The 19,953-nt window shown below is 33.4% G+C and overlaps 1 protein-coding gene across 1 annotated transcript; it reads left to right on the plus strand.

The window, feature by feature from the left end:
- The first annotated feature begins 2,396 nt into the window (after positions 1-2,396).
- Positions 2,397-16,760, plus strand: LOC105223144 (homeobox protein HMX3). Its single transcript, XM_011200782.4, has 2 exons — positions 2,397-5,042; positions 15,552-16,760. Exons 1-2 carry the CDS (start codon positions 3,851-3,853, stop codon positions 15,995-15,997), a joined length of 1,638 nt encoding a protein of 545 aa, XP_011199084.2. The 5' UTR covers positions 2,397-3,850; the 3' UTR covers positions 15,998-16,760.
- Positions 16,761-19,953: the final 3,193 nt, after the last annotated feature.

Raw genomic sequence — 19,953 nt, forward strand, 5'->3', positions numbered from 1 at the left:
TTTCCATTTTTTCTCTGCGTATGTCCAGCTCTATCCCAAACCCGTCACAAAATAATTGAAACACATTGGGTACCATACCTTGAATGGTTGTCCGCCAAAAGCATAACGGACATACATAAGTATAGTCGTTTTGTTGATAGCACCGAATGGTTTACGCGCTACGATGAAACGGAATAGCAAGATTATAAGTTCCATGGTAATGCATTATAATGGCTCATCCAGCGGTAATTGAGCCCATATTGGCGGCACTCCTACCTACCAAATTGGAACCAAAAATTAAAAACAACAGTTATAAATTCAAATTTTAATTTGTTCGAAATTTTTTGAAAATATAATCTTTAATCCAAAATTCTTTAATGGAAAGATGATGGCAATTTTTCTTTAATGTTTCACAACAAACTTGGAATTAAATTTTTTTATTTTTCAATAAAGTGTTTGGAATAAAATTTTTCAAACTATTTTAATTAAGTTTACGCAAATAAAATTAATATGTATGCCAATTATTTTTTAATGCATTATTTGCAGCACACTGCTAATCATTTCAACCGAAAACAATTAAAGAAAAATCGAGTTTAAATTTTATAAAAAAAAACTTGAACATTTTAATATTTTAAATATTATGTTAATGGGTTTTATAATTTTCATATTTTAAATAAGTTTTTAAATGTTCAACCAATTATAATAGATATTTATTTTGAAAGTCAATATCCTTTAAGTTTTTCTTTTTTCTATAATGTTTAAAAGGTAAACTTCTTTCTCCATTTTATAACGATGTACATAATTTTCTTAGATCTTCCTAGGCCAATAAACATACTATAATAGTAAATACATATTCAAGAACAAACCTAAAATGTTCATTGACAATTATAACAAATTTTCAAAAAAAGAAGCCAGATTTTTGAAACATTTTTTTTCACGAAAACCTGATTTCAGTCTTAATAGCATCTGTCATATAAACCTGACAGAAAAATATGTTCCCCCATTGTGAATATTTATAGGTTTTTGGTAGCCAACTTCAAACACTGAAAAAAAAACACTTTCTTTCTTAATGGCATAGTCTTTCAAAAAAAAAAATAGCTTGGTCAAATACCTAGAAAAAAAGTTATTTTATAGTGTCATTATTGTTGAATATGCTATTATTTTATTTATCTAATACAGTTATAAATAATATTTTTTATAAAAAATAATTTTTAATTTCGTGAATATATAGACAAAATAAATAATAACATAGGTATTTACTTGATTCTAGCTAAATTTTACACATAATTACAATTTACCGTCGCTAATGACATTTTTAAAATATGCTGGAAGTGCTACGGTGAATTAATACTTTTCATTTAGGATATTAAATCAGATATGTTATATGTTATGTATGTGTATAATAAAATATGTGTGCCGACAACAACAACAATATATAATCCGTAGATGCATACTACATACATAGTACATAAAGCCTTATGTACCAGGTACACAGCGGAGAGAAATATTTAGGATATAAATCAGTTATATATAGATCACCGATAGACAATATATTCAAAAGGGATCGTTTGCTGAACTATATTTTCAAATTAATTTTGTCACTTTTTTTTTTTATAAAATTAAACATTTGTTTTTTAATTCAGCCCTAGTTACATATTTATGTATAGTAAATACATATATACATATGTACATATGTATATGCGTTTATAATTCTGTACATGCGCCCTTCAACTCCAATTTAAACCGTGACAGCTGCTCTCGGGTGGCGCACTAGTCAGACGCATTTAATAAATCCTCATCTCATCGTTAATAACAAGCGCACAATTTTCCAGCCGCTATAAACGGTCTCATTATAGGGCCCAATTACTTACAAACAACCAACGCACATATTTTTACTAATTTCTACCACCCATTCAGTCACATAGCCACTATACGCACTCACTCGCTTACTCTGCAGAGCTTTACCTTAAACATACTGCACTACAAACACCGCCAGTTGGTGCAAATAGAGGAGCACAGCTGTCCAAACCGCCACTTAACTTGCGTCGCTGACGAACGCCATAACTACCGTTAAAGCACATCTGCCACCATTGCGATTTTTCTCTTGTCGCACACTGATTGGCCGCAGCGCACCGCAAACGCCTCTTCCTCTTTACACTACATCGAAGTAAACGTACTCTTCTAACGAGCTTAGTCAGCGATGAGCGCGAGCGTGATAGCCAAGCGCTTAAGCTGGCGCATAATGTGCGCCCTTCTCTCGCGCATAGGCGTTTGATACACAAACCACACTCTCTTTGATTTTTTGTTGTATGCCTTGCCTTGGCATTTGACTCTCTCGTAAGGCATACGCAAAGTATCTCTTCGTTTACATTTCGTTTTTTTCTTCAACAACTTAAACAACTTGTATCCATTTTTGCTTTTGTTTGTGCGCTCGCTCTTGTAGCACGAAACTCGTTTGGTGGCTGCCTAACTGACTTGGCTTGACTTTGTTAATATGCCCGTAGGCTGGAACTGCCGCTGCCGCTGCCACCACAATCATTGACGCTGGGCCCATTGTCGTTAGCGGGATCTCGACTACTCACTCATTTGCTTAGTTAAGATTTGATTGTCGAGTTTAACTGTCGACAAACAAGACACGACAACACGAATGGCACGATATACACATAATTTGCTCTACAACAGCAACAAAAGCGTTTGTGTTTGTACAGAGTGTGCGTATGTGACGGCGGAGAGAGCGCGGTTGGAGCATCAGCAAGCATAAGAAACCAATTGAAATGCAGGCAATGCTCGCACACACACACATATATACCTATAAATATCGAGACATACCACCACCACCAACAGCACATGGCAGCTAATAGCTCTTCATGCATATAGGCAACAATACTAAAGATGGGTAAAAAGCAACAACAATAACAAGCAGACGTTAGCTGCACGAAAGCAGGGAGAGTCTCGGCAAAAAACTCGAAAATCAACTTGTCTAGTTAGCAAACTTCAGTCTAGTTTCGAACAGTTGACTGCGAAGCGTCGAGTGAATAGGTTGGTTCGTTTGATCCGTTTGGTTATTAGTGCGCTGCAGCGGCCGTCCCAGAGTCAGTCAGTCGTATATTAAAATTAAGCATCAACAAGAAGACTTCAAGAACACAGAAAAAAACAAATTATATACAAATTTATACATATATTCAAAACGGGAGTATAAGAAAAAAATCACTACGAAAATATAATGCATAGACAGGCTTAACGGTATACAAACATACATATATACATAAAGTCATACATATATATATGCATATGTATGTACATACAAGTGCTTGAGTGCGGTGAAATACTGTCGTGTCGTGTTGTGCGCAAGTGGCAACAATAAATAAATGAAGCGGCTAATCAGAGAGTATCTGAAGGAGAATCGTTTGCTAGAGGTTTTGGCGCAGCGTCGTTTGATTCGTGCGACTAACTGATTTGTGATTTGATTGATTTCAATTTTGTGTCGACTGTCGGCTGTCCGTTGACAGTGCTCAACAAACTACAAGCGTGTGTAGAAGTCGGCAGATTACTAGCTGCTTATATATGAGTTAGTTGCAACATTGAAAAAAAGAAATATTTAATAAAAAAAATTAATTAAAAAATATAAAATAATAAATTAACATAAAACAAGCAAGCGAAACGAAATTGATACAAAAACTACAACAACTACAGTGTTAGAGATATTTTTCAAAATTTAAACCGAATTTCCGAATATTTCGTGTGTGAAAATTTGTAAAAAATTGCAAAAAAATTTAAGGTTTACAACGCAACACAAACTACATTTAAGCCGCCGCTACCCATTTATAACGGCGCTTATACGCTTTTGAGAAACTTGTACGCTTAACAGAACATGCTTTGTCCGCTCACCATGCGTCCCGCTAGCCCTGCTGAATCAGAAATCTCCGTCGGTGGCGCACCCAGCCCACTGCCACACCACCATACACAACACCATCAACAACACCCGCATCCAACGCTGGCGCATCCGTCGCAACATCGCAGCACAATCGATTTGCTGCAACATCAACAAATCTTAATGCAACAACATGCGGCCGCCGCTGCTGCAGCCGCTGCGGCTGGACTGACGCGTGCAGGTGGCGCCGAAGAGTATTTCCAACCGCTGAAACGCTTACGCATGTCCAGCGAAATGGACGAAACCGCCATTGGTAATCGCACACCCAGTCCGGTGCAAACGCACGGCATTGCATTGCCAACAACACCCACTTCGACTGCAACAACAGCGAGCTCGAATGCCGCCAATGTCGGCGCCGGGAATGCCGTTAGCACTGCCGTCAAGTCGAATATTGAGGGTGTGAAAAGTTTTTCCATTGCCGATATTTTGGGACATGAGAAACGTGCCACATCCACCTCACCAACACCGCCACCGCCGTCACAACAGCAACAACATGCAGCTGGCACGCCTACGCGCCCCTTGCTGAACGCCAGCAGTCTACTGCAACCACGCGCCGAGCCGCTGGATATGGTGAGTGCAGCGGCGGCGGCGGCCGCTGGCATGCCACATCCAATGCTACTGCCGGGCGCACAAATTGTGCGTCCCTGGGATCATTTGTTGGGACCGATGCCGGTGCGTCCGTTCATACCATCGGCATTGTTGCATTATGAGCAGCGTTTGGCGTTGGACTATCATCGGCAGTTGCAGGAGCATTTCAATGCTCAGGCACAGCTGTTGCGCCACATGGGCATGGATATGATACCATCTGAAAGTGGTTCGGAGCGTTCGAGTTCGGCGGCTAGCGATTGTTGTTCACCGGAAATCGCACGTTCTTCCGGTGAACCATCGGCGTCAGCGGGCGCACAATCAATGATTATGGGTGAACGTGAGCGAGATCGTGATCGTGAACGCATTTCGCACACCTCCACTTCGTCGAATGGTGGTGGTAATAGTTTGGGTGGTGGCGCTGGTAATGGTGGTTCTAGCGGTGATAATACAGCTACCAATGGTTCGAGTTCGAAATCGAAACCGAATGGTACACCATTGGATGCGCTCTTCCAAATGACCACCAAGGACTTTGATGAATCTCAAGGTGAGTTTTACCAAGTTTTAAATTCAAGTAAAATATTTAGTAAAATAATTATTTTGAAACCGATAACGATTCTGAATATTCCGAGTAGCGGCAAACACAGCAAAAATTTTGTTCAGTTGGGCTTATAAGATTATTGAAGATCGTCAAAAATATATTCCTAGACAATAGCATAGATATCGATAGGGCAATTGCCTGTTAGAACCCCAACAACTATGGGGGGGCGGGCCCTACTAAGAGCAAAGAGTTCACTTGAGCCAAAAGGTTCTTGTAACAGCGCATGGTGGCCAGCGCTGATCAAGCTCCCTTGAAGTCCAGCTATCTAGTAGTACAACAGACGAGGAAAGGGGAATACCGGGCGATAGAACTTTTCCTTGCCAGATCGTCAGCTTTTCAGTTACTTGCAATTTTTTTTAATAAATAAATAGCATACATTCACAGAGTTTAAGGTCTTTAATAATCGGAAAATGTTGGATTGGTGTTGTTAAAATGGCCGCTTCCTAAACAAAGTCCTTTCTGCGTAAAAAAGTACACTTCAGAGATGCTCAAAAAATTAAAAATATTATCAAAAATTTTCTTACTTCGAACACTGTCTTTCCTCTCCAACTCTGAAAACAGCCGTTCCAGAAACAGTTTGAAAGCCAATTACAATTATTTAAAAGGAAATTACAAATACGCTTATGTCTTCCAAACTTTTGCTGGATTATTTTATATTTTTTGGGGAATATTCTCATATATATTTGCAAAAAAATTCATTTTCCGAAATTTGCTAGTGTATATAACGAACCTTTTATGAAAACATGTGATTAAACCCAAATTAAACACATCCACATGTTACGAAAAAGTGTGGATGTGTGAAAGACTAGAGTTCAGGAGTTCTCATTATAGATCTTTTATTAATTTCATAATTATTTTTCAAAAAATTCGAGACAACAAATTAGATTGCAACATAATTCCGACTATCTTTAAATTCATAAACGTTTAGCCGAAGAAAAGCAGAATATTCAATTAAAATTAGCAATTATCGAGCTAATTAACTGCTCACTTGTCCACAGAATCGAATATAAGAAATAAAACGCTTGGTTTATGCTATTTTATGGCTCTGCCTCTGTCTATGTACATATATATACATGTGTTCATTAGATGTAGATATTTATTTGTATGGGCAAACAGCGTTGAATTAAGCTAAACTAATGAATTAATGTGACCAGCTTCAAATCAATCGACAGCCATTAACTTCTCTTGCATAAATAAATGTGTATGTGTATGTGTTTGAATTTCAATTAAATGTATACGAATTAAATTAAACGAAGCAAATTTATTACCTTATTCATTTATCGCCATTTTGTGCCATTCGTTTTAATTACCAATGGTAATGGTTAATGGTAATTCTAAGAGCGAGCATAAAATATATAAACTTGCAGAAAAGTTGTTGCAAGAATACATATCGACTTTTGTAACATACATATTATAGATTGATTTAGTTAAGACAATTTATTACTGATATATGTATGTACATATGTATTTATGTTTTATAAATGTGATATGTGACAGCATTTGTTTAAGCTCATTATTAATGGGAGTATATTTAAAATATAAAATCTAAAGTTAAAAATGTAAAATGTATGTGTATATATTTGTTTCTTTTAATAAAAAATACTCATATCTATAAGTATTAAATAAGTATAGTGAATAGTTCTTTTTTTTAAGCATACATATTTATGTGCAATCGAACTTTCATATAGCAACTCTGAAGGGAACAAACTTCTTTATATAGAAGAGTTGTGCCATGGTACTCTTTGAAAAAGCTGAGGTTTTTATTTATAGCTTTAATTAAAATAATTAATTATTTTTTTTTTCCTTCATTCAAAGCCATCTTAAGGCAATGCCATTTAGTTTAACCTGCAATCTTCATTCAGTGGTATTATTCCCTTGACGCAGCGCGTTATTTTTTTTGATGTTTTTGATGTCCCAATAACAAGTAAATGAGCTTCTCCTTAATATTGCAGGCCGCCTTGATATTTGTAGTGATGACATTATGTTTACTGCTTTTTCAAATTTCAATTCGGAACTTTCATAAATAATTTTCGGAATTTTTTGGCAAAGAAACGAAATCAAAATAAGATTTGTTATAGCGAGATTTTCATTTTAACATTAATTTTTATTTTAATATTAATTATAATTTTGATTTTATTTTAATTTTAAATTTAATTTATTTTTTAATTTTAATTTTAATTATAAAATTCGTTTCACCTTAATTTATTTATTTTATATAATCTTATTTAATTTAATTAATTATTTATTTTAATTATAATTCTGATTTTAATTTCAAATTTAATTTATGTTTTCATTTTAATCTTAATTATAAAATTAAATTATTTTCATCTTAAATTATTTAATTTATATAATTTTATTTAATTTTATTATATTTTACTTCATTTTATATTGCTTTATTTTATTTTATTTTATTTAATCCTTTTTAATTAAATTAATTTATTTTTTATTTTAATTAATATTATTATGTCTAATTTTCTTTTATTTAACAAAGTTTTTGTAAATTGCTTTAATATATTTCGCATTAATTTCTTTAATGAATAAATATATATAAATGAATTAAAACATACTGAAGATTAATAGATAATGCAATGTTCTGAAGAATAATTTTTTATAAAGCAATCTTCGTTGGAAGGAAGTATGTCATAAAAAAGTTCGACCGAATATAATTATATTATATCATATCTTAAAAATTTTATTATTAAATCTGTTTATATTATACTGCTTTGTTTTATTAAGATTTAATTTAATTTAATTTTAAAACCTTTTTTCTTTTGAAATTTGGTTAAATTTTGAATTTTCATTTCGATTTTGATTTTAATATAAATTTTAATTTTATCATTATTTTTGTTCCAAATATTAATTTTGATTTTAATTTTAAATCTTATTACAGTTTTATTTTATTTTTTTAGTTTAATTATTTCATTTTATTTTTTAATTTTAATTTTAATTTATGTTATTTTATTTTATTATTTTATTTAATTTTATTTTTTTAATTAATTTTATTCTGCCTTATTTTTTTTGAACGAACTATTTATTTATCAACTAAATTAATATATTTCGTATTATTATCATTAATGAATATTATTAAATTAAAATTCTTTGTATTTTGTTTTTCATTATATTTGGTTACGTTGAAACACATAATTAATTTAAAATAGTTCACATTTAAGGATATATAAAAATTCGGCTGAAGGCCTCGTAGCCAGTGCTGCGTTTATGTATTTATATAATAAAACTCTTTTTGTTATATGAATTATTATAAATAAATAAATAATAAATAAAAATGCAATAATTTTCTAAGAGACACTAATTAGAATTCAGTTACATTGCTTTAATTCCATTATGAAAAAAATTTAATTTGTCAATTCTTAATGAAAATGTATCTATGCATAATCATTTTCATGAAAATTTTCAACTGTAGCTCAAAATTCAATTACTGTAAACTATTTGTTCTTCAAATTTCAACTGTCATTTCAATTTCGCAATACCAATAGGAAACAGTGAAACAGTTAAATGATGAAAAGATGTCAACGCGCTTTTTTATTGGCGCACAGCTTCTGTTGTTACTGTTATTGTGTTCTATTGTCATGCCTGGCGTCGGGTTAATTAGCGGTAATGGCTTTCTGAGTGCTCCTATTGTTGTCGCTGATGCGTGCATATGCAAATACACATCGATATGTATGTAAGTAAATATGTTTGTACTTAATTATGGCGTCTCGCAACTCGTAAACTGTCGTTGAAGCACCCGGTGTGTACTCGAAAATGTCATTAAGACTTTCATTTCATTTCATTTTCATGCGGTTTTCAATATTTACTCAAGAGTCAGTGAAATTTGTTTGTTTCGTAATAATTTCCACTCTCAAGCCTACTTACACACAATTGGCGCTAATTAAGTGCTTAGTGTGCTACTCTAAGTCATCGTTTGGCGACGGTGAGTGCTAGTGGAGTGCAGAAGGTTGCTGAGCGGCACTTCAATGCTGGCGAACAGGACAAATTAGTGACTCAACTGCAAGCTAAGGCGAAATGAAGCACTTGAGTTTGGAGTTCGACTTCGCGTAATAAAAAGATATGTTTTTAAATATTGTACACTTATGTATATGTGCGTGTGTATGTATTTGAGAAATATTATATTAATATTGGCTTATCAAAATAACGAATCTTACCGATTGTATTTAATATCAATATCCGAATTATAATATTTTGAGGTTATACATATGTAGCTGCCATAATTCATGCTTTTGCTGTTTATTTTCAATAAAAATTAAGAAGATTTCATTTCATTGAAATTTTGTCGGTGAAACATACATATCTACCGTTATTGCTAACTTTTCCAATATAAAAATATAAATTTCACAAAAAAAAAATCTTATCGCTTACAAGTAGATATGTTTGGCTGCAACCTTATTGTACTTAATTGTTTTCTTAGTAATCGCTTAGCACCGCTTAGACACCCGCTCTTCTTTGGAGACACATTGTCTGCGTAATTTGTGCCGTTAGATAGGCATGCCATTAATTAACTTGTTGGATAATTAACAAATGCGCGCAGAATGATTCCATAGAAAAGCAAAAGATATTTCAGTGGAATTTTTAACAATTTTCCAGATATACATATGTATATGCATATACTTACACCGTACTTATCGCAAATGCCAACTGTGTAACTCTGCTGGTCAAGTGCTGCTTGTAACCGATTAGAGAAGGTCATAAAATGCAGTGAACATTGTATTTCATAATTTCTACACTCACCAAATTCCACACTGTGTATCAAATATCACTTTCACCAACAGCACGCACAATTTACGGTGACTAGCGCAGATAAATGCATGTATGTATGTGTGTGTGTGCGAGTGTGTCTGGTAGGCGTATTCTGTGATGTTTGTAAGTTGTCACAAGCCAGCCCCAATGACATTTTCTACCAAAACAAACCAGCCTACAATATTAGAAATTGATTTATGCCCCCTCTCGGGGCGAAAAACGATACCAGCGAGTAAAATGAGTAAAGGGGCAGGCAGCCTCTTGTGGCCAGTATCCTTTATGCGCTGGTGTTTTTGTGCGTGTGTGTATATGTGAGAGCAAATTACTACGAACTGTTTAGTACGCATACATACAGACATATGTACATGCACATGTCGCATGTTGGATTTTGTAATAGTTTCACTAAAGATAAGTCCACATTACTTAATGATGATTAAGTGTGGCACTCGAGAGATCTTGCTGCTCACCACAACAAAATGAGATGAAAACACTGTCTGAGCAACTCAAGTGGTTAATGGCGTTCAAGTTACATTTAAATGATTTCTGGATAAGACGTACTGTGGTATATTGAAATTATTTTGATATTTTTAATAAGCGTATGCGACCTATGAAGTTGTATATATGTATGTATGTACATACTTATGTACATATGTACATATATGGCTATGAATTGGCGAAGTAACTGTAAAAACCAAGTATAAGAAATAGTAAAAACCAATTTTGAGGTAGAAAATAATAAATTTTGAAAAAATTTGAATATAATAATTTAAAAATATTGAAAAGTTTTTAACAAAAAAGCCAATATTTCAAAATTTAATACATACTTGAAAATTTTCAAAAATTTTATATTTCATAATTTTGAAATTTAAAATATTGCTATTCTAAAGTTTTTAACAAAAACGTAAATATTTTCCAAGTAAAAAAATATACGTATTGAAAACATTTGTAGAACTTTTTTTTACAAAAAAGCAAATATTTTCCAGTTAACAAATAAAGTTTTTAAAAATTAAATTTCTCACAATTTTGAAAAGCTTTAAAAAAATAAATATTTGAAACGTAAAAAAGATTAGTATTTAAAACTTTACTTTTTCGTAATTGTGAAAAGTTAACTTTTTTTTCAAATTTTGAAAAATTTTTAGCAAAAATGCAAATATTTTTCAAGTAAAAAAATATTCGTATTGAAAATTTTTCAAATTTTTTAACGAAAACGCAAGTATTTTTCAGGTAAAAATATACATACATAGGTATTTAAAACTTTAATATCTCAAAATTTTAGAAGTTCTTAGAAAAAAAAAAATAAATTGTAAAATTTTGAAAAGTTTTTAGCAAAAACGCAACTATTTTCCAGGTAGAAAATATTTACCAGTTAAAAAATATTAGTATTTAAAAATGTAAGTTTTCAAAATTTTGAAACGTTTTGAATGAAAAGCTTAATATTTACCAGGCAAGAAAATATTAGTATCTATTAAAAATATAGTATTTCACAATGTTGAAAAATTAAAATAGAAGTGATTATTTTTTAGGTAAAAAAATATTTGTATTTGTACTAAATTTGTTGACAGTATTCAACAAATTTTTTTAAGGACAAACATAATAAAAAATTTCCAGAAGTTTCTTTAAAACACTTTAGTATCTTCGTAAGATAAGTTTTTATAAAGAACTCATCTGCTTCTATAAAATGGCTGAAAGTTATATAAAGATTTTCTGAAGTTATGATCCACTCAACTGGTGAGCAAAAATACACAGAAACTCATTTGAGCTCAATTCTCAACATTTTCAGCATACATACATACATATGTACATATATGTATACATATATTTTCGCATGTGGTGAAGATTTGCATTAGATATGCGAAATTAAATTCTTAAATAAATAACAAATTTTATTCATTTATTTAATCGATCCGTTGACTGGCATCGTTAATCAATGCTGAAACTAAAACAACAACCAAATTAGAATAAAAAATAAATCATACTGCCGAAAAAAAATCTAATTAAAACGAAATCCACTTAAAAGTCCCACAACACCCTCTTCCGATTCACAGATATATACATACATACATATAAATAACCTATGTGAAAACATACATACATACTTATATATTTATATATGTAAATATTTGTATAAATACCTGCGTATTCATGCCGCATTAGCAACGAGTACGGCTAATTTGTTATGTGCTATTAACTATTCCAATTTATTTACTCTTTTTACCTCCATCGATTTTTATTGTTGCTAATGTTTTATTGCTATTTTTTGTTATAAATACATACAGCTATGTATGTATGTGTAGGTATTTCGGTGTGGGTTCCATGCCAAACGGTAGCCGAATACATTTTGAAGGTAGCAATAAATTTTCTTTGAAATCAGCCGCAGCAACGGCTGAATAATAACAGTAGCAACAACAACAACACTAACTAAATAACAAGAAAGCACTTGAGCAGTAAAATAACAATCAAACAAGAGAGAAAACAAATCAGTAACAACCGCTAATGGCTGGCAACAACGGGCTACTAACCTAACATTCTTAGATTGTGCATAGGTGAATACGTTAACTTAATTAAGCCGGTTCCAGCGTCAGGCCCGATTGATGATCATGCTGCGGCTGTGATGCTACCCAGAAGCACTCATAACTATGCGTATGTACATACATGTATGTATGTATGGGTGTATGATTGTTTGTGCGTAGAAATGTATGTATATTCGGTGGCAGCATGCATGCGCCTATGTGCACGTGTGTGTATGCTAATCCATTAATAAATCAGCAGTGACTATAATGAAACCAACGAAATGATTGCGACTTTTAATGATCGGCTACCAGGTTTTGGCAAGCTTTTAATGCTTAAATTTGTATTTATTGTTGTAGTTGTTATTTTTTGGTTTGGTAGATTGCGCTATTGACAGCTTCGCGTGGGTGGCAATTTTAAGGAATAAATATCACGTAAATTAACTGCAAAATAGAACGAGTTTATAGCTACATTTCACTGTTTCGCTTATGTATTGGTATATATATATATATGATATATACAGATCTACATACAAATGTATATATGCACACGTATGTATGTATGTTTTAAAGGAATTTAATTGCTGTGTATATTTAAAAATTTCATAACCTTATAAACATTTATTTCAAAATTTTTTTGTTTTTGTATGTCTGTCCAACTCTATATATATGCAAACTAGGCCCTCAGTTTTTGAGATATCGATACGAAGTTTTGCACGCATCTTTCACTCCCTAAGATGCTGCTCATTTGTCGGTACTGTCGATATAGCATATAGCTGTCATACAAACTGATCCTTCAAAATCAGGATAAAAATCGTTTTTATAGCCTCTTAAGCTTACAACTAGGTGGAACTGAGGTTAATTTTTTATTTCTTTTTTTAATTTTTATTTTTTATTTTAATTTTTTTATTCGTGACCAACGATATGTTACTTTTGCATTCTTTCGGCACTCATTTGTTCTCCTTCCCAAAGCAAACAAAAAAAATTAAAAAAAACCTCACTATATCCATCGCACTAATGAAATGTCAAAATATCATTTTGTCAAATATACACACCTGGTAATTCTTTGCTTAGCATAAATTTGAAACCGTTCATTAATCAAAGCTCATTTAAGGCTTTCTTCAACGCTGTCGGCGGCACAAGAGGAAATAGTGAAATAAAATGAGAAAACTTGTAGTTATAATTAGTATTTACAAAGACACATAGCTATATACGTTTGTACATACATACATCAACATATATAGACATACATACATACATTATATACATATACACATATTATCAAAGAGGCGGTACGCTTTAATGAACTTGACATACGGGAAATTAATTCATGAATTATTAGTTTATGCGAGGATTTGGGCGCTAATAACAAAAAATTAACAAAATACATACAGATGTATGTGCATTATATGAAACGCGTTCTGGCTTTAGCTTTAACTTATAATATTTTATCATTTTACTTCATGTTTTTATATGTTTTAAAAATTGTAAATTTTTAGAACTGCGAGATAGCTTAAAGAATTTTTAGATTAGGCTAAATAGTCGAAAAAAAATTTATAAGAGTATTCAATTTTATTTTTCTAGATATTTTTTAATATTTTATCTGCGCTTTTCTGATACTTTTTATAAAAAGTGCAATTGAAAGTTTCAACTTATTTTTTTTTATATGTATATTTGTATTAATAAAAAAACAAATATGTATCATTTTGGTCGACCTCTTTTTGTAATTTCTCCGCTAGCGACATCAGTGTAAAACTACTGGTTACTGGTTTCTCGGCGAAAAACTGCGTCAAGTAATTTTCACAGGCTTCTCTTGAAACCAACTTTACTTCATTAAGGGAGTTCTGCTTTGACCGAAACAAATAGTAAACCGATAGTGCAAGGTCAGGGCTATGTGGCAGATGCATCAAAATTTCCTAACCAAGCTTTACCAGTTTTTGCCGAGTCATCAAAGATGTGTGTGGTCTAGCGTTGTCCTGATGGAAGACGAAGTCCTTTATAATGATCAGTTCTTGCTGTTTTTTTTTTTCAATTTCTTGGTTCAATCTCATCCGTTGTTGACTGTAAAATGAATGATGATTCCTTTCCAATCCCACCAAACACTCAGCATAACCTTTCAAGGCGTCAATTCTGGCTTTGCGACCATTTGTTGTTCAGAAATGGTTCGATTTCACTTCGTTTAAGATCTTAATTCGGTCTATTAAATTTTACACAGACAATTCATGTGATACCCAAACATTAAGCTTCTTTTTGTAGCCAGGCTTTTTTAAATAGTTCAAAACCGTTTGATGATGAATATTAAGTTTCCTGACGGTTCTGGTTAATCTTTTCCATAATTTCATCGACTTTTTCAAGAATAGGTCGACCAGAGCGAGGTGCATCTTTCACATCAAAATTTCCAGAACGGAAGCGAGCGAACCATTGTTGTGCTACACGAACTCATACAGCATCGTCTCCGTAAACTTCACAATTTCTTTGGTGGCTTGCGTGGTGGCTTCCTTTTTTATAAAAAAATAAAAATATAGCGAATTTCTTCATTTTTGAAAAGCTGTAACTAGTTTTCATCTTCCCCGAATTTAATTTTTTTTCACTAACTCTAACGGTTATTTCGAAAATTATGTACCACCCTTACATACATATATATGTATGCATATGCTCTCCGTTCATTTTCGCCATTGCGAATTTACCGCTATGCAGCAGCAGCATTATAAAATCAGCTGTAATTAAAAGTGATTTGGCCAGTTCGGCAGTGCTAAAGACACCTGTGAGCTTAGTAAACTCCATCTTTTGCATGAACCAAGCAAATCACTTTAAAAACTGTAATTTACTGCTCAACAACAAATTGATAAATTGGCATTTAGACATTGCGACACGTCAGTTACGATCAAAACAAATTATGCAAAATAAAAGGCGTTTATACAATTTTAATTAATTTATATATACAAACATATACACAGATAATATATATACACATATGTTACATACATATGAGGAGCGTGTGGTCCAAGCTAATGGCAATTAGTGCTTCTCAATTGACCACTTATAAAATATGAATATGGCTTGTTCACACTTTGTTCTTATGAGGTTAGAGATTATAAACAAATTAAAAATGTAAATGCATTCATATAAACCTACATATTTACGAATATGCATAGAAACAAGCATAATATTAATTATATTATTTTTCTTCCAGATAAATCCCACTTGGACATATTTTCGAATCGCCCACAACCGAAGAAGAAACGCAAATCGCGCACCGCCTTCACGAATCATCAAATATTTGAGTTGGAGAAACGTTTTCTATATCAAAAGTACCTGTCACCAGCCGATCGTGATGAAATCGCCGCCGCGTTGGGTCTCTCAAACGCGCAAGTGATCACCTGGTTCCAGAATCGGCGCGCAAAGCAAAAGCGCGATATCGAAGAGTTGAAGAAGGATTTCGATAGCGTCAAAGTATTCTCAGCGCACAAGTCCTTTCTGGAGAATGTCAACGATCTCAGCATATTGAAGAAGAAACCCATGCACGAGGCGGATGCAATGGTGGGTTTGGCCGCGGCGGCCGCAGCCGGTATGGTGCCGGTCTCCTCAGCCGCCGCGGCTGCTGCTGCCGCACAAGCCGCGCTAAATTCACAAAAATGAAGTAATCGGCGCATTGTTGCGCCATAAATACATTTTTTATACAAACAACTGCGAGAGAGGAAGAGAACAGCAAGAAAAACAAAAATAGAGAATCGTCAAATGTTATGTGGATGCTTAAAAGTGGAGCGGCGCGTGTGGCGGCGGAGGTGATACATGAGCAGTAGAAATAGTGAAATTATTTAAACCATTTCTTCTTACTAAAAGACGCTACGGAGCCACTTATAGACCGCTGGCAGGCAGTGTGCGCTTCAGTTGGGAATTTACAAGCACTGTCACATCTACAGAAACTCCGTTTGGCTGCGTCCTTTGAGGAAGGCGCTGCGTAGCGTTCAACATTTAATCATTCCTTGCTTTTTGTTCACCACATCACCACATGGCAGCGTTTAATCCACACAACTTTACGACTTCTACATACAAAACGTTCAACATTGCGCCTTATAAGCACCGAAGTTTTCGAGAGCGCCTCGTTCATGGCGCACGCGACCGATCGTGCCCTTTGATCGTCGTCTCATAGCGCCTACATACATATGGACGAGCATGTATGAGCATATAGAAATATACATCGAGAGCCGTCAAGGGCTCTATGCGGAGCCTGGCTTGCATGTTGGCAACAAGCCAAAGTGAAATTATTGAAAGAAAATCTCAAACGCAATTTTAAATAGATAAAGCTTTAAAGCAAAACATTTTATGGCAAATTAAGTATGGCAAAAAATAAAGTATTGAGGAAAAGAAAGTTTTTAATAAATTGAGATTTTAAAAACACTGAAAATTTGAGCACTTTTCTTATGATTTGACTTGTTTAATTCTTTTTCAATGGTGACCATTTTACATCGAGACTCTTTCTACCTTTGCGATTTAATTAGTCAAAAAGTTGACGCCTCTCTTTAATTTGCCCTGAATACGAGACATTCTCAAATTCATTCTAGCTTAAAGCTTCAAGCGCTTAAGGATCTTAAGTCATCAGGACGTGATGTCGTATTCGACTTAGTCACAACATTTTCGTAAATATCTACTGAAAATTTTCCACGAACTTTCTTTGTTGCTTGTTGTAGATAAACATCACGGTTCAACATATAAGGATAGAAAAATCGATTTTAATATTTTTTGATTGGAGTTCGAGAAAAAACTGAACCTCTTAATGCAATACATTTCGAAGTTACTTTGTTGTCGAGAAAAACCTCTACTTGAATCAGAAAGCTAGATAAAAATAATCCCTTTCTCTCCTTCTCTCCCCGCCAGAGCAAAAATGATGTTTGAGGCTGGCGACGATACCTCGGTTTCCCTAATTTATTATTAGAACCCTAGAAGAAAACTTATATTTTAGTAAATCCTAGCAGATAAATTTTAAGTTTAGTTATAGACAATTTAATAGTACCTAAAAATCTAGATGGGAAGATTTATCATGGAAAAAATTTAAGGCTTAGCTAGAGACCATGATCCCCATTCATGTGATAAGGGGGGGAAGCTTTTTATAGTCCAAGGCGTCGAACTTTGATCCCGGTCAAAGAAAGCCTTACAACGAGGTTAAAAGTCTTGTCGAAAACCATTAAAAATAAGAAAACTTGTAAAAATCTACGGTTGTAATCATTAGGTGGCGTAAGAAGTAGCAAGACCTTCGATATGCAAGTGGTTGAAGGCCTGTTCCAATTCTAAGCAGTCAAAATTATAAAAATCTATTTAGGTTTTACTAGTATTTCACATTATGATACAGAGAACAAGTTGCAATTTAGTAAGACAGTTTCCTAAAAAGCTTGGACAGAGTAGACAACAAATGGATTTTTTAACTCAACATTCAGGCGAAAGGCCTATAACTACAGTCAGTAGCAATACCTGAAGTGGTTAAAATTTAAAAATAATGTTACAACAAATAAAGAGGTTACTGACACCAAATGTCTTCAGCTATATTTATAACGGGTGTGATACAAGTAGAGTTACGTTTTCAATAGCCTTGTTGGACAGATGATGCGTATTAGTCGTGTCAAGCTGCATTGTAGTTTGTCAATATTATTGGAATTTATCATGGAAAAGCCTACTCCTGAACAACTTTATTATTTGCGAAAATTCACGTTCTGTAAAGCATGTTATGGTCAACATAACGGCCTACGAGCGTTCTATTCGTAACACCATCCCCCATCCTGGGGAACTAGCATCATTATTGGATAATATTCCGAACGAATAAATCACGTCTGCACGCCGTGAAGAAAATTATAGCAACCGTGACGAGACTGTACATAACCAAGACTGGAAAACCTGCTTAATTGAATGTGGTGTAGTTTGATGTGGACCAATGAATCATCGCGTCTATAGTTTTCAAAAATGATGGCGTGAGAACGAACCATCAATGGAGACTTGCTATCGCGTCATGATAACCAACTATTGATGGCCCGAAATGAAGTTTTTTGCGATCTCGGTGACATTTGGTTTTAAGAAGACGGCGCCAATTTTATACACATAGCATCAATCAATGGATTTAGAAAAAGATTCGGTGGCAGATAATTTCACGTTTAGGCGATTGAATCGACTACCAAGGTTGTGTGATATTCCACCTTGACCCTTTTTCCCCTGTGAGGGATATGTAAAGTCTAAGTCTACGCGGGACAATTCTGCTTCGATTTCAGGCCTAGTTACCCAGTCGTAATGTTCGAAACGAAGTCATCGAAAACAGACGGCATGAAACTATCTGAGGGCGTAGCAACGGCAACATTTTAAAGAGATAATTTTAGTAGAACTATCTTTTCGAGTGATAATAAAACCCTACCTATTAAATTGAAGGGTCTGTTCTTATCTTTAAAAAAGTAGGAAACCTAAAAATGATCACTTTGTATTACAACACACTCATAGCGTAGAATGAGAATGTGTAATTCTAGTGGGAAATTACAACAAAACAAGATCATCTCAATCTGAAGTATGTGGAAGAGGAATTTGAATTCTGGTACAAATATGAAGAAGCTGGTTTTTTATGTGATGTATGGTAATTTAGGTGGAGTGTCAAAATTTCTTTTGTACTACTGTGCTCACTCAAAAATGATTTTTTTATGTGAATAATAAAGTCATAAAAAATCAGAAATAGTCTTAAAATAATTAAATATAATAGCTTTTAAAGGGTGGAAATTTAACAACAGTGAAGAGCAGATATGCAATTCTCACAAATTAAAGGGTGGGCCAATCGAGGTTCCTAATTTTTAAGAAAAAAAAAACACTGAAACTTCTATGTAATGGGGAATGTTTATTATCATTCGAAAGAGCATACAATTAGGATTTATTTTGAAATCTCTTTCAAATGTTGGCCACGGCTACACCGAAAGTGTTCTATCAATAAATCTGGCGCGCGCCTGTTAAAACCAAAAGTCGCCGAGATCACGAAACTTTCAATTTCAGGCATCAAATCGTCTATTATCATGGCGCGATAACGGTCGCCATCTCCACCAGCTCATTTTGACACAAAAAGTCTATTGAAAATTGGTCACCAGTTAGAAGTAAAGACGGATATTGTTTAAAAATATTGATGCTAATATATTGTTTTTCTATCACTGCGGACCAAATGGGGAAATTGAAATAGGAAAATTGAGAACTTTTTGAGGGGTCTATCAACCAATTTTTTAGATTATAAGGTATGATGAAATAACTCGTTTTTTCCTACCCACCCTAATATACGGTACATATATACATATATGTATATGAAGCATTTTCACATAATCGTTCAACAGGGACCAAAAATTAAAATGATAATAAAGATCACAATTTTTTTAATAAGATTTACAAAGATGTTTAATTTTTTGAATACAAGTTTCATAACCGCTCTTTGTATTTTCATGAAAAAATTGACCTGAAACCTGAAAACTTATTTGTTTACTTTGAGCTATTCTAGAGGTTATTTTTCCTTTCTAGAGGTATTTTATATGAATAACTTATGTTATGGTTTTACTTTTCCACAAAATCTCCGTTATTAATACAAA

This window comes from Bactrocera dorsalis, chromosome 2 (assembly GCF_023373825.1).
Source record: "Bactrocera dorsalis isolate Fly_Bdor chromosome 2, ASM2337382v1, whole genome shotgun sequence".
Taxonomy (NCBI): Eukaryota; Metazoa; Arthropoda; class Insecta; order Diptera; family Tephritidae; genus Bactrocera; species Bactrocera dorsalis.